Genomic DNA, 16,357 nt, shown 5'->3' with positions numbered 1-16,357 from the left:
AGGGGATCCTTGTCTGGAAATAATAATAAATTAAATGATTCTGCATTCGTGATCCAGATCTTATCTTCAGAAATATATATATATATATATATATATATAAATATTATTATTAAAAAAGTTAATTCCAGCTTGACCTTGGAGTTGGAGAATCATTATCAGAGGATCACATGCTCCTTCATTTATTTACAAATTTATAATAATAATTTACTACTCACAACTCACAAGCATCCATATATCAGTTTGTTCTATATGAATATTTTAAAGTAAGATCACTGATGAGTGTCAGAAGTTTGAAATTTGAATACATAATTATATATATATATAATAATTATTATTATTATAATAAAATATACTGATTAATGTTATTAGTTTTATTTATTAAAAAATTGCTTTTCATCAATAATTTTATATTTCTAAGTTCTAACTGGAACCTTCTGGTTTTAATTGGGCATTGGTTTTTAGGTACAAAAATGGTACAGAGAACCCATGCGCTGTTTTTCTTAATTATTTATGGGTTGGCGTCTTTTAGAATAATTATAAAGTAAATATTAATTAATTTTTAAGCTTAAAATTAATTAACTAATATTTTCCCTTAAATATTAATGTCCTCTTACATTAAAATGTGAGTTTAACAAAGCTTCGGTATTTTTAATTATTATTTTTCAAAATCAAAATAATTAAAGTTTGGGAAATTTTTGAAAGATGTTTAAAACAATTTATTTATTTTATTTATCATAAACAAAAATTGAAAGAAATAATTAGTTTTTAAATTATTAGCAGTTGAAATTTCAAATTTCAGCCTCAGATAATGACAAATGACAATTATAAAATATTTAATGGCGACGTTATGGGATCAATTCAGTGATTGATGCAGCACATTTAAACCTTTTTGCATTGAAAAATCGTTTTTTTTTTTTCATCCTAACATTATTTAATTTTACTAATTTATTCCCTTCCACGTTTCATTATAGTTTTGAGATTTTTTTTCTTAATTTTAAATTTAATTTTTTTAATCACTTGCATCATCAAATTTTTTTTCCAAAATTACCCTAAAAAAATTTCTAGTAGTGTGGAGGAAGGATTTTCTAGATATAACGTGGTAATCACCATGTCAATTAAGTCAATATCGAATCAATTTATATATTTTTAAATAATTTAATTTAAGATAATATTTTTGTTTGTTTAAAAAACAATTTATTTAGAAAACTAATAGTTCACCTATCAGTTCACTTAAAAACTACCAATTCACATCGGCGTTCAATTGCAATTCTGATTCAATTTGAAAATCAGACTAGTTCCAACACCGATTCATTAATTTGATCGGCTAGACTATTGTTTCGGTCTAGTTCTAAGTCTATTTAAAAATGCTACAATGCCGATATGAAAGCAAGCTTTTATCAAGCAAAGGATGAGCTCGCATCAAATTTTAAAAGTTAATTTGAAATTTTATATAATTTTATATTTTTAAAATAAAATAATAATAATAATATAAAAATTTAATGTTTTTTGTATTTGTTGCTATCGAATTTTTTGGGTAGAGTATTTTATGGCTTTATTAACAAAATTGGTTGTATTAACTCTGCAAGTATTTGATCTTTTACATAGGTTGTTTGTGTGCTTGCCGAAAAGACGAATTTGAATTGGTGAGGATACAAATGTATTGAAGTACGCTCTCCATTATGAGTCAACTAGGTATACTCTCGACTTTGAAATTATAGAAGTATCCCTGACCCTCGCTCTGAACCCAAATATGGGAAACTTCCCAAATACCAAAAACACTTTTTTTTTTTTTAATGCAACAACAAATTGTCATGCAAATTGATATCAAACAAACTACAATCAAATTACCAGCACGACATGCAAATTAATATAATCAAAATATGCATTAAAAGAATTGCCGTCAAGTTAACATCACATATGAATCATATAATATACAGTAACATCAAACAAATCATTAAAAAGCGATAAATGGCAATCTCAATCAAATTAAAACAATCAATTTAACATCAATCAAATGTCAATCAAATTAACAAAATCAAATCAACAACTAACAAATGGCAATGAAAAAGTTTAAAAAAAAAATTTATGAACATCTAATTTGAATTTGTAAATGATTTTGTAAAGAATTTTAAATTTGGAAGAAGCGTAAATGGTTATGTAAAAGAAGATCTATTGGTTTGATTGATCATAGATCCAGTCAATTGAACATCTAATTTTACCTTTTTTTTTAAAAAGAATTTTAGATTTATTATTTGTTTATTTATTTATTTTTATCACTCTCGATTTTTTTTATATAATTTAAAATTTTATTTCAAAAAAATAAAAATAAAAATATATAGATTCGTGATATTCAAGGTGTCTAAGTCTTGATAACAGAATAAAAAAATAGTTTAGCAAAATTAAAATCTTTAGTTTTGAGTTTAGATTTTTTAAATTAATTGAAGTTCTATTTCTGTTAAAAAAAATATGGGACATGTTTGAAGAATTTGTTTTGTTTTACAGTTTGATCTTTTATTATGATTTTTCTAAAAAAAACTTTGATCTTAATATAAATTTGTTAAAAAAAAGATGTAAGATAAATTTGTTTTGTTTTGAACATGGATCTTTTATTATGTTTTTTTTTCTAAAAACTTGATTCTTCATTTTTTAATACTAAATACTTAAAATTTCACATTTAATTAATAAAATCTTTATTTAATCTAAATATATCAAATATATTATATTGTAATAATATATATTTTTTTATTAAAAATAATTAAATTTCTAATTTTTAAAAATAAATAGTTTTTTTTTTTACTCTAAAAACTCTCTAATCCCTCCTAATGTTACAATTAATGCAAACTCAAGATTTATCTTTATCAACAAATCTTCTTAATATACTAATAATCTAAAATAATTAGTTTAAAAAGTTCATATATATATATACACACGCACACGAACATCTCTAAACTCTATGGTTTTATTTAGTCATTTTTAAAGTAAAAAATTATAATATTTTATTTAATTATTATTAATTTGATAAGTAAAATTGCATTTTGCTGAGTGGGGTATCACTTCTATTTTTGGAAAAGATGAAATAAACTGCCATGCTTCACTGTAGTAAGAGAGTGCTTGATGTTACTTACGACTTCTATCATATTATATGTATATATATATATATAATAGGTAAAATATTTTTAATTATCAGCCGTAGAATCACGATCCAATGACCGACATTGATAAATAGTAACACTAATAGACGACCATAAATTTTCATTTAATGATGGATAATAGATGCCTATAGATAAGATATTTATGGACGTCTATAAAAAAAAAAAAATGATCCTCTATAATATATATACACGTATATTTATATATATAAATATAATATTATTGCTATCCTGATCGCTATATATATAGACAATGGAAACAAACCAATCAAAGTAGGAAAAAAAAAACACACACACAAGAAAAGAGAAAGGAAGGTTAGGAGAGATGGAGAAGAATAGCAAACAAAAAAGAGGAGTAAAAGGAGAAGAAGAAGAAAAGGGACCTCATGCAGTGTGTTTGCCAATGGCAGCACAAGGCCATCTCAATCCCATGATGGTTTTGGCCACCTTTCTTCACTCTCATGGCTACGTTGTTACCTTCATCCACACACACTTTGACCGGAGCCGTATCCTTCACTCCTCCGGCTCTGAAGCTCTCCGTGATACTGAAACATTCCGGTATGCTTCTTTTCCAGATGGCCTTCCTCCTTCTGACATCACTGGAAACAGACATATTCCAAATTTGTGCAAGTCTTTACATACGACTGCTTTTGAGCCTTTTCTTGAACTTTTGAGAAGGATTGATGATGAGGGACCTAGAGTTAGTTTGGTGCTTTGGGATGGGATTAATAGTTTTGGAGGTCAAGCTGCTGAAGAGCTTGGTATTCCAAATGTTATGGTTTGGACTGCTAGTGCTAGTGGTTTGTTGAGTTATCTCTATTTCCCTGACTTTGTTAGCAGAGGTATTTTTCCATTGAAAGGTATGTAATGCTTCATTTGATAAATTTTAATTAGATGTATTGATTTTTGGAGTTTATGTAAGTGTGATTATTATTTTAAGTTATGTTGTTTTTTTTAATAAATTTTGATTTTTATTTTTTATGTAAAGAGATTAGTATTTCATATTTTTTATTTGTTCCGTAGGCAAAAGTTAAAAGGTTTAATTTTTCTAGATTAAAAAAGTTGATGTTTTTACCGTTTTTGAGTTATTTCTATTTCTCAGAGTTCATCACTAGAAGTTTTTTTTTTTAAGAAAAAAAAATATGTATTTCGATTATGAATATATAAATGTGTGTTTATCTTAAATTTAGTTATTATATCTTGAAGTTTATATAAGTTTAATAATTATTTTAAGTCAGTTTTTTTAACTTTTTCTTTTTCTATTTTGTTGAAATACAAAAGCGAAAAACTATGACTTGCATGTCTTTATTAGCAAAGAATTCCGAGGAGTAAGATATGATAACACGTAACTCCATAGAAAATTAGAAATCAAAGAAGAGTGACATTTTTGGATGTATGATGGGTATGGGTGGAAATCAAGACAAAGATTTTTTTTACATTAAAAAGAAATGACTTATCAGTTCTTCCATCCTTTTATTTTTACTTACTGCTCTTTGTAATTATTTTTAATTGTTAGGTTTTTTTTTTTTAAGTACTTACTAGTCCTTCAATATATATTTTTGGGAGAAAAATCACTGTCAGGCCCATGACTCCATTAAAGCAAGTACATAATACACATTTTTTTTTTCAACGAACTTCGGGTCTATTGGTATATGATCATCGATAGAGCTCTCACTGAATGGTGAGAGTTCAATTCTCGACTGATGGCACATTTTCTGAGAGTTGTGAATAGTGGTTCTGTACAGATGGTTATAGTGCCCACGTGTGCGCAGTTCCGTCCCCACTTGTTCCAATAAAACTTGTGCACACCCCTGGAGTCTCTAGTGGGTTCGCCCCACTCCTCTTCCTCAAAAATAATACACATTTTTTTAACACATTAATTATTTTTGATTAAAAATCTTAAAAAATAATTCTTTGAAAATTCAATTTTAAAATTAAACTAAAAAAAAAAAACATTTTGAATTGCAGATGAGGCTTGTCTAAGCAATGAATACCTGAAGAGCATCAAAGTGGATTGGATTCCAGGAATGGAAGGCATAACTCTGAAGGAAGTTCCAGGACTCATAAGAACAACAGACTCAAATGATATCATGTTCAACTTCGTCAAAGATGAAGTCATGAACGCCCACAAAGCCAACTCCATCTTCATCAACACATTTGAAGATCTAGAACTCCAAGCACTCTCATCAATGGCTTCCATACTCCCTTGTCCCATCTACCCCATTGGTCCTCTTTCTCTCCTCCATGACTGCCAACCTCCATCACCACCAAACCTCTTTAAAGATAACAGCAATAACAACTGCATGCAATGGCTCAAACAAAGAGAAGCAAACTCAGTGGTTTACGTGAACTTTGGTAGTATAATAAACTTAACGTTGGAAACGTTCAGAGAGTTTGCATGGGGGCTTGTTGAGAGTGAGAAGTACGTGTTGTGGGTGATAAGGAAGGATTTGATCGCCGGAGGGATGGAGGAGTGGCCGGAGGAGTTAAAGAAGGTGGTCGGAGAGAAGCTCTTTGTGGCAGAGTGGTGTCCACAAAGGGAAGTGTTGTTGAGTGAGAGTGTTGGGATGTTTGTGACTCATTGTGGGTGGAACTCAGTGTTGGAAGGGATTGGAGGAGGAGTGACAATGGCTTGTTGGCCGGCCTTTGCAGAGCAAGTGACAAATTGTTATTATGTTTGTGAGAAGTGGAGGGTGGGAATGGAGATTGGGGAGGAGGTGAAGAGGGAGGAGGTGAGAAAGGTGGTGGTGGAGATGATGGAAGGGGAGGAAGGGAAGGAAATGAGGAAAAGAGTTGTTGAGTTGAAGGAGAAGGCTTGTAAGGCTGTTGAAGATGGTGGATCTTCTTGGTTGAATCTTAATTATAAGTTGCTTCTTCTTTGATTTCTTTCCTTAATTTGTTTTTCTTTTGTAATCTGTCTTTCTCTTCCTCTTCCAATGGAATAGATTAAATAAGCTACTGTAATTGTGCACGTCTTTATTTTTCTTAGCAATCTAATCGTTTATTTTGGTAAAAAATATTATGATTCAAGACATTGATTTTTCACAAAAGATGAAGAGTTGAATACTGTATTAAGGATGATTTGTGATTAATGCATTTAGATAGTGTATTTGTGGTGATTATTTTTGTATCCCAATAAAAATAAACTAGTGTAATTTTCACAATAGCTAAATGATAAAAAATATTTAATTTTTATAAAAGAGGTTGAAAGTTCAATTTGTTCGTATACAATGATTGATGTAGTGATGTAGTACGTGTGTTTGCGGTAGTTGTTAATATGTCTTAAAAAAAAAAAATCTATTTTTATGATTTTTTAAGTTTTATTTTAGAGATAATTGGATGTGCCATTAATAAAAATTTATATTTAATTTATATGATAAATTATTCTATTTGAGAACCTGTATAGTTTTGAAATAAGTTTTGTCTACATGCAGATATAAGTCTATTCCTCTTTGATTTTTGATTTAGGAGAAAATTAAATACCTGTAATGAAATACACTATTTGTCACGTCCCAGCCCCACAGCCGGGCCCGCTTACAGATCGGCCGCAACCAGTGGAACTGGGCCCCACTGGGTGTAAGGCCTCAGATTTGATCTGGTCAGAGTCAACCCTAACAAGCAGATATGAACAATAATACAAAAACACGAATAGGATACTGGGAACTAAAATACAAGTACGGGCTTTAACAGCCCTACAGAATACAAATACCACCCAACAGTTTGCAAAACACAAATACAGTCAAAATACAAGACTTACATTTATTGGTGTAAAACGGGCTGGCCCGGCCCAGGCCCACACGGCCCATGCACTATGCGTGCTCGGGCCGGCACGACCCGTCTAGAAATCGTGCCGGGCCGGCACGACCCGCCAACCACCAAGGTCAGCCCAACAAGTGGCCCGCCCAAGTTATATTATATTTATATTTTTTATTTTAAACCCCAAAAATATAAAAAAAATGCCCTAAAATTGCTAAAAATATATAAAAAAAAATATACTAAAATTCAAAAACATAGAACTAAAAGCCTTATTGATTAAAAAAACAAAAAATATACCAAAACAATTTTTTTTTTTAAAAAAAAAAACTTACATTTGACGTGTCGGGCTATGTTGGCCCAAATCGGACCACGGGTCGTGCCGGCCCGCGGGCCGCAAACCCCTAGCCCAGCACGGCCCGAGGTATGGGTCGTGCCTGTCCCGAGCACGTTACTGTAGCACCGTACTTGGGCCAAACACGGCCCAACTTGTGCCGGGCCCGGGCCGGCATTGCTCGTTTGACACCACTACTTACACTCACAAAAGGGTAATACAGAGATACTGATAAAAACCGACAATACGACTCCCAGACACCCCTGATCCTATACTTGATCTTCTCCTGCGAGAACAGAATTCACAGAGTGTATGAGCCACGAGGCCTAGTAGGATCGCAGAAACAACAGATAAAGCATATATCACAGAATAATAGATTATAATTCGTACAGAATGCAGAAAAAAATGCAGAATACAGAAATAATCCAAAATACAAAAAATACGCAGAACAGTCATGTACATCTCTCTGGCTAATAACAGAAATCGACAACACGAGGCTGGATCATCGACTGTGAAGTCGGGACAGAACAGAACGGAGTATGAACAGTCGAAGCCGGATCTTCGACCGCAGTCGGGGGATAGCGCTACTACAGAAAACATGTGCACATGGCTAGGACTTACTCCTCCTAGCTGGGCGAGCTAGGAATAGAGATGTACTAAAACCCGTAGAAATATGAAATACAGACAGAGAAAATGCTGAATAAATAAAATAATTAAACAACTAAATAAATAAATAAATGACAAGTAAGTAAATAAATAATGAAATAAAATCACAAAAAAATGAAAAAAACTTAAATACATAATAATTATCAGAAATACAGAATTTACGGGTGCGAGAGCCTACCTAGCTCCGAGCTACAGAGTCGGGTTCACCAAGTCCCGCGAACTAGGGCTCGCTACAAAATCTAACCAACAAAAGCTAAACTTAGAATTTAGTTTTGGGCCGGGCCTAACTACAACTAAGGCCCCGGAGAAAGAATTTACAATCATTGCATGGTAAGTCAAGCACAGTCAAATGCCTATGTATAAAAATAATAACCTGATATGCAATGTTCAAGGATGGCAATTAGAATTCCAACTATCAAAATATAATTGAAAGTATATGTCTACCCATATAAATACACATGAGTGAAATAATCATAAAGCATGATAACTATGCTTCTGAAAGTCACACAAGCTCTTAAGACCTATAGTTGTACTAGTAGATATTTAAGCAAATAGAAATTTCAGAAAGCATGCTGACAAGGGTGCTTGTAAAGACTAAATCTAGGTGTCAAGCTAATACCAACAATGATCTATCTTAAAGCACTTAGAGTCTAGAAGGTTTTGGAGGATTAAATATTAAAAGTCAAGATTCCATGCATAACCAAACTCACATGCTGTCTAGCCTTAAACACCATTAAAGCTAAATTAAGGACATCCTTATAAATGATTAAACTAACACAAATTCAATCAACCCAAGTTTAGACAAAGAGGATTTCAAAAAACTAAAGCATCAGGTTACTATAACCACGAATTGAATACTTAACAAAAATAATAAACTATCATGTCAAGATTACAAGAGGTCATGCTTAGACCAAAGTGTGAATAATATTACCAATTGAAACAATTATGGCTGCATACTCAAAGTTCCCAAGTTTACAAGCATGAAAGCTTTCATCTAAATAATTAAGCAAGGATCTAAAATCAACAACCAAGGTTTACTCCCACTCACAAGGTTCTCATTGCTAACTCAAGGTTTTAGATGACACATGAACAGTAACCCCGAAAATTTGACTAAGTTGCAAGCTTAACACCACCTCAGGCCTACAACCATCTACTCATAATTAAGAAGTTCAAGGCTAACAAAGCAATAGAACAGTCATGGTTTAACAAAATAAAATCATCAAACAGATTAAGGTCCCATGCACTTCCATTTACACATACAAGATATATACATATACCCACAAAGCAAGATCATCAAATGTGATACTCTCTAAAGTTTAAGCATGCTGACAGAATAGATCAACCAAGATGGACACAAACAACACCAGATAAGCTTCAAGGATGCATGAAACCAAGCTTAGAAGAAAGATTTAACAAGAAGCTTCATCCACAAACACCCTAGATGCCAACCTAAAGCTTGATGAAGAAAGAAACGGTGAATCTCCAACCTCCCTCGCTGATGCCGAACCCAAAGCGCTGCGACTCCGAGATCCTCCTCACGGCTGGCCTCTTCAGTCCGAAACTCAAAGGAAGGTTGCTATTTAGAAGAAGAAGGAGGAGGAGGAGGATGCCTCTCCCACCAACCACGACAAGACCGAAGCATCACCCGGGGGAGAAGCCAGCTGGGTGAGAAGCAAGGTCAAGGTGAAACAGTGTCAGGAATCCCATAATTTAGTCAAACAGTCAAAGGGAAAAAGAAATGTCTTTGGTCAACCTGGTCAACAAGGCCAAGTTGCAAACATCACACTATTAATACCATTCTCATCAACAAATTTTCTCATATATATATATATATATATATAAAATACCATGCTCTTCCAAACTTGATTTAGTTGTTATTATTTTTTTAATTAAATTTTTCAGATCAAAATAAGATTAATGAATTCAATTAAAAAAGCATAATCAAGAAGAAATTGATTAGCATTTAGTATTTTTATTTTAAATAGAAAAAAGGGGCTTTACATAGAAGAAATGTGAAAATTATTTATATACCCTTTACAAAAACAATATTTGTTTATATATCTCATAAATCATTGTTGTTTATTTTCATATTCTATCCAAAAATCAACTAAAAAAACATATGTATAAATATTTTTTTTTTTTTTTATTTTTGCACCACCCTATATTACTTTACTTCATTCATTTTAGGAAATAAAAAAAATCAATCTATATTTTTATAAATATTTATAAATTAATTTTTAATCATAATATAGAACTACAGAAATGTATACAGTATAAAGAAATATAATTTTTACAAAAATAAACCAGTAATTATCCATTTTTGCGGGGATATGGAAGCAATTTTTTTATCACGTGACTAGCACGTGATAAACCAACCAATGAGAACCATGGCCTTTGCTTAAGAGGAAGCAAGCACCTTCTTTTCTTCTTCTTCTTCTTCTCGTTCTGGGACTTCAATGGCGCATCGGCTGCTGCGAGACGCGCAGGCGGATGGATGGGAGAGATCCGACTTCCCTATCATCTGCGAGTCCTGCCTCGGCGACAACCCCTATCTCCGCATGGTTCGATCCTTTCTTCTCTTTCTTGCTTGCTTTGTTTCTGTTTTCATCTTGATCTCTGTTTACAAACCCTAATTCTGTCACGATGATAAGAATACTATCATTTGCGTTTATTTGGGCACGCATTGAACCTAATTTTGTTTGTTTGCAAAGATTGATATAGGTTGTTTAGGGTTTTTGTGTTTTTAGGTCACTGAGTCGATGGAAAGATTCATCTTTTGTGAAAAATGGATAAATTTCTATCGTTTGCAATGATTTTAAGGCCTAATTCTATCATCCTGACAATGAAATTTCTATCTTTTCTTTGAGTCTGATTTTGTTTATTTGCGAGTGGATGGAATATTCATCTTGTGAGAAAACTAGATTGGATATATATTAATGACAATTTTATTAAGAGAGAATTTGCTTTGGATGCTAATATGCTGCTAATGAACCTCAATTTGTTCTCAAGGACTGGTCTTTCATTTGGAATTTGTGAATGCTTTATATTTGTTCTTCTCTTCAAATTTGTATCTTTTTGCTGTCAAATACATTGTAAACTAGCAAAATATTTACCTATTTGTTTTATTTGGGAAAGAAACTAGCTTATGTTGAGTGATTTGAAGATAGATAGTGTATGGATTGGCTGATCTCTCCTATTTCATCTTCCTCTAAGTTTATTTCTACCTGTTATAACTTGTCTTATGGTTTACACCTTGATGCTACTGGATTTGTTTTCACTTTGCCTCAATATTGACGTTATGCCTTTTTTGGCTTCACTGTATTGCTTGTTGCAGACAAAAGCAGACTATGATAAAGAGTGCAAAATCTGCACGCGGCCGTTCACTGTCTTCCGATGGAGGCCAGGGCGTGATGCAAGGTACAAGAAGACAGAAATCTGTCAGACTTGCTGCAAGCTGAAGAATGTGTGCCAGGTCTGCCTGTTGGATCTGGAATATGGATTGCCAGTCCAGGTCCGGGATACTGCTCTATCTATTAATTCGAATGACTCCATTCCGAAGAGTGATGTGAATCGGGAGTACTTTGCCGAGGAGCATGACCGCAGGGTACTTATTTTAAACTCTATGATCATTTGATGCTCATGTAGTAGTGACTTTCTTTTTTTTGGTGTTTATTATTAATTGGTACATGTATATGGCACTTCATCATGATTCCTGGATAGACATTCTTGTGATTCCAGTGCAATGCTGTAGATAAATAAGAATATTTCTGAAAAGGTGTGTGGATATGTGCTATTTGTACTTCGTTTGGTTTATGGTTGGCTATCTTTTTGATAAAATAGTCATTGGGAAACTGTATAATTGGGTAACAGTTTTTGTGTGCATTATTAAGTATAATTGTATAAATTAGGCTATATTGCTTTTTTTTCATCTCATTGTTAGTCAAAGAAAGCCTTGCATGAAGGTCGGTCATGTTTCTTTTCCACTAATGTTGTTACCGAAGTTAATTTATAGTTTATAGTGGTTTTTAGTTTGTAAAGTTTTCAAGACCAAACTAATTTTATTCTAGGTAGAACGCATGTTTTGTGTACTACTATACCATTTTAGGTTTTACATCTGAAGTTCATATATGGGCTTTTGAAATTTGAAATTGGTATGCAATGCTTGATTAGAGGTTTATGCTATAGCTAGATGTTTGGTTGTATCAGTAGGTTGTCTGAGTTTTGACTTATATGGAAGTTTATAAGAGCATTTGAAACTTGAAGTTGGTATGCTATAGTTGACTGCCTGTTCATGTCATAGCTAGAAATTGTTTTTGGTTCGGATTGTGCATCTACTGAAGTTTATAGGGCCTTGAAACTTGAAATTGGTCTGCAATGCTTGATTATGTTTATGCCATAGTTAGCCTGAAACAAATTTGAAGTTGGAAAATCTTTTATTTGCAGTTTGTATTGCATGGCTCTTTTTTCTGGTACCATGGTGTAGACTTGTTATGTCATTTTCGTCCTTTTATAAAAGTGATCAGATGCCCATGCCTAAGAATTACAAATAATCGTCATAGATATCTGCATCTTGTCTTCCTTTCGCAAGTAATAATTGATCGGTCATGAGATTCAAATGAATGCAACATTTACTTCATGCTTATGCTCTCAAGAACATTGTTTTCCCTTTAGTGATGAGCTATATGTGTTGTTCTGTGTTGGCATATCATTTAGCCCTGTGTTGTTTAGTAGGTGTTGCTCATCTTTTGTTATTGACTCGTCTCTATCCCTGAATCTATATTCTGTAGGCTAGAGCTGGTATAGATTATGAATCGTCATTTGGAAAGGCACGACCCAACGACACAATTTTGAAGCTTCAGAGGACCACACCTTACTACCAGAGAAACAGAGCTCATGTTTGCAGCTTCTATGTGCGTGGTGAGTGTACGAGAGGCTCTGAATGCCCATACCGCCACGAGATGCCACAAACTGGGGAGTTATCTCAGCAAAACATAAAAGATCGATACTATGGGTACGTATTAGATCATATCATTGATAATGTTGCCTTTTATGCCAAATTTGCAACAAGTAAAGCTTTCATCTCTTAATTTTCTGAGTTGAGACTGCCTTGAAAACATAGACTGGTATCGCTATGGTTAACGCATGTGTGAATTTGTGATCATGGGTGATGAAGTTCTCCTAATCTGCTGTTTATCCATGTGTGGCACTGGGAGTTTGTCCTATACATGCAAATCATTATAATTTGGTTTGACCCTGCTTTTTAATGGAATGATGTCCATGTTTTCACTGATAAGTTATTAATTCTTGAGTCTGATAATGAATTGATTCTAATGAAATTTGAATTCTGCTTTGAAATTTTTTTTTTTTTGCAGAATAAATGACCCAGTTGCCATGAAGCTCTTAGCCAAGGCAGGGGAGATGCCATCCCTTGTCCCTCCCGATGACGAGAGTATAAAGACCCTCTACGTCGGTGGCCTAGATGCTCGTATCAGTGAGCAGGATCTCCGAGATCAGTTTTATGCCTATGGTGAGATAGAGTCCATCAGGATGGTGCTTCAGCGTGCGTGCGCCTTTGTGGCATACACAACTAGAGAGGGTGCTGAAAAGGCGGCGGAAGAGCTATCAAACAAGCTGGTAATCAAAGGTCTGCGCCTGAAGTTGATGTGGGGGAGGCCACAAACTCTGAAGCCTGAAGGCGAGGGAGGGGAAGATGAAGCTGCGAGGCAAGGGCTCGTGGCCCACGGAGGTATGCTCCCCCGAGCCCTTGTATCTCAGCAACAGAGTGGCCAGCAACCACTCCCTCCTGGTACTGAGGACCACGCACCGCAGCAGCAACAGCAACCAGCAATGCCCTACTTCAACATTCCAGTGCCACTGCCACCACAACGAACCTTTTACCCGTCAATGGACCCTCAGAGGATGGGGGCAATCGTATCATCCGGAGAAACAAGTGACAGCAAAACGGGACTGGAAAAGCCAGGCCAACCCCGAGGACTGGATGGTTCCGGACATTCTTCATATCCTTTAGGACCACCACCGCCACGGCCTCATGGCCAGTACCCAAATTTCTATCCTCCATACGGGTACCCTACACTGCCGCCACCACCACCACCATCATCTTTACCAATGCACTATCAGCATCAGTACCCACCCTATCAACCAATGCCGGGACCTCCGCCCCGACCACCGTCGGTAGGAAGGCCATATGAACATCAAAGCTCAGCTCCTTCTGCCCCTCAAACTTGAAATCATATACTTTCTGACTATTGTTTGTGATTTTGTTTTAAGTAAAACTTGTATTAATGTTCATCAGCTTTTTGTCACATTTTGTGTCTGAATTTTGGTGTCTTTGAACACCTCAATCTGTACACACAAACTTCTTGTGAGTTCAAATTCCTGCTGTTAACAACTCTGTTTTAGAATATAAGTTGTATTTGTGTACTTTTTCTACTAACAAGGTCAAGGTTTCTCAAAGCCAAAGAATCTCCAGATTCTTACCAACTGTTATTTATTTATTTATTTATTATTAATATCATTATTAGTTTGGTTGAATATTTCAACCAAAATGTATCTTCTTTTGCAGGACATATGGCATCTTATCATCTCTGAAGCAAAAATAAAATTTGTGTATTCAGCTGACCATCTTTGGATTATGCTTAATTGTCCGGCCATAGCATCAACAAAAACATAATAATATATATATATATATATAAGATTTTAAATAAAATAAATAAATATTTAGTTTAAAGTTCATTGTAACGTAAACCTGCAAACACGATGAGATATTAAATACTAAAACATGCAGGCCATTATTGCTTTGTATAATGTCATCCAAAAAACAATAAAGAGAACACAGCATTGAGTTTGACTTGACAGTGGACATGTGTCCCTTGTCTTTTAATCGGACGGCAGAGAATAACTGTCCTCGTTTTCTCGTGATCAGCAACAAATGGAGATCATAATCAAGTAAAGACACAGCCTATTGTTTCAAGTTTACTACCATTATTTAACGTACTTCAACGCGCTTGTGATGAATTGCTCCTCATTTACAAAATAGTAAAATTAATATATAATTATATATCTTCATTGTGTTCTCCAATGAAACAGCTTTTTTTATCTTGTACCATTATGTTTTTATTTGAAAAATTGTACTATCATAACATCATTCCAGACAAAAATTATTGACATTCATTCAATTATTTTTATGGAAAAATTTTTTTCACCATGTGGTGGATCAGCAGCATATATTCATTTGGCCCCAATGAATTTTGATTATTTAGTTAGGGTAGGAAAGAGTATATTTCTTTAAATCCTATAAAAATTAGATAAATCACTTTTGTTGAAATAAAAAGAAAATTAACAGAAACACGACAAACAAAACAGAATACACTCAATAAAAAGTACAGAGAGTACATGACTTTATTTATCAGTGGTGAAAAAAGAATGATAGATGATAGCAATGTGCTACTGATCGAGAGGTCCAATCTACTACTTTCAAAATTCTATTTATTTCATTCAGAGAAAATATATAATTATAATAATATAAAGTTGAATGGAACAAAAATGAATTTTATGAAAGCATAATAACAAGTGTTAGAAAAAAATAGATAAATTTTAAATTGAATTATTTCTTGGTTTTAAAATATAGGTTTAAAATTATTCCATCATGTGCATAAGTCTTCCACATGAGAAGAATTTATTTATTTATTTATTTATTTATTTACTTTATATGAAAGGAAAACATTCCTTGGTGGAGGCATGATACCCAACATTAATGATTATTATAGTGACAGGGTGCTAATGTTATGTGTGATACATGACACCGTATTGTATTGTTGACTTGTAATAGAAAATTCAATTGGAATAATACAAATCCAATAACACATGCGATTATTGACTATATAATCAACTAATAATTTACATCTTTATTAATCATTAAAAAGAAAGAAAAATTATGCCACTTTCTCCCTCTTTTCTCACCTTTCTTTAATTTTTTTTTTTGGAATATATTCACAATAAATAAAGTGATATCTCAGATATGTTTTTTTGGAATATATTCACCCACAACAAATCAGGGAACCATATATATATATATATATATATATATTCAAATTAAAAAAAAAAAGATTATAAGGGTTAAAAGCCATTCAAACTTTTAAACCTTATAATCTATCATTTACAGATGTCTTTTGTTTAAAAATAAATAAAAAATACATAGATATAGAATTAATATATGGTCTCACTTTACGTGGGTTTTTACAGCTTTGATCTCAAAGTTTCTATAAAATGAACATTTTTACAAAAAAAACTCATTCCTAATAAACAATAAATGAAGACACCATCGGCAATAATTTATTTATTTTTTCATAGGGAGTGAGGTAATACATGCAAAGGTTTACAAACCCAAAGATTAAAACGAAATTTTAATTTTAATTTTTAAATACTTCCCAATCAC

General features: G+C 33.1%; 2 protein-coding genes and 1 long non-coding RNA gene across 4 annotated transcripts; 2 read left to right on the top strand and 1 right to left on the bottom strand.

Moving 5' to 3' along the window:
• The first annotated feature begins 3,451 nt into the window (after positions 1-3,451).
• On the top strand, positions 3,452-6,110 carry LOC120256094 (UDP-glycosyltransferase 85A2-like). 2 transcript variants are annotated; one of them, XM_039263875.1, is made up of 3 exons: positions 3,452-3,707; positions 3,828-4,009; positions 5,118-6,110. In XM_039263875.1, the coding sequence occupies exons 1-3, from the start codon at positions 3,475-3,477 to the stop codon at positions 6,029-6,031; spliced, it is 1,329 nt and encodes a 442-aa protein (XP_039119809.1). In that variant the 5' UTR covers positions 3,452-3,474; the 3' UTR covers positions 6,032-6,110. The 2 variants fall into 2 exon arrangements, with proteins under 2 accessions (XP_039119809.1, XP_039119801.1); XM_039263867.1 differs by having other exon boundaries at positions 3,452-4,009.
• Positions 6,111-7,226: 1,116 nt separating this feature from the next.
• Positions 7,227-9,540, bottom strand: LOC120256215. Its single transcript, XR_005535232.1, has 3 exons — positions 9,352-9,540; positions 8,081-8,141; positions 7,227-7,522 (listed from the first exon to the last, which is right to left on the bottom strand). It is a non-coding gene; the product is annotated as an uncharacterized LOC120256215 (long non-coding RNA).
• A 781-nt stretch (positions 9,541-10,321) lies between these two features.
• On the top strand, positions 10,322-14,343 carry LOC120255491 (zinc finger CCCH domain-containing protein 40-like). Its single transcript, XM_039263312.1, has 4 exons — positions 10,322-10,463; positions 11,237-11,506; positions 12,690-12,913; positions 13,275-14,343. Exons 1-4 carry the CDS (start codon positions 10,359-10,361, stop codon positions 14,146-14,148), a joined length of 1,473 nt encoding a protein of 490 aa, XP_039119246.1. The 5' UTR covers positions 10,322-10,358; the 3' UTR covers positions 14,149-14,343.
• Positions 14,344-16,357: the final 2,014 nt, after the last annotated feature.

This window comes from Dioscorea cayenensis, chromosome 3 (assembly GCF_009730915.1).
Source record: "Dioscorea cayenensis subsp. rotundata cultivar TDr96_F1 chromosome 3, TDr96_F1_v2_PseudoChromosome.rev07_lg8_w22 25.fasta, whole genome shotgun sequence".
Taxonomy (NCBI): domain Eukaryota; kingdom Viridiplantae; phylum Streptophyta; class Magnoliopsida; order Dioscoreales; family Dioscoreaceae; genus Dioscorea; species Dioscorea cayenensis.
Note: the sequence above shows the minus strand (reverse complement) of the source record. Positions and strands in the feature narration are given on the sequence as shown.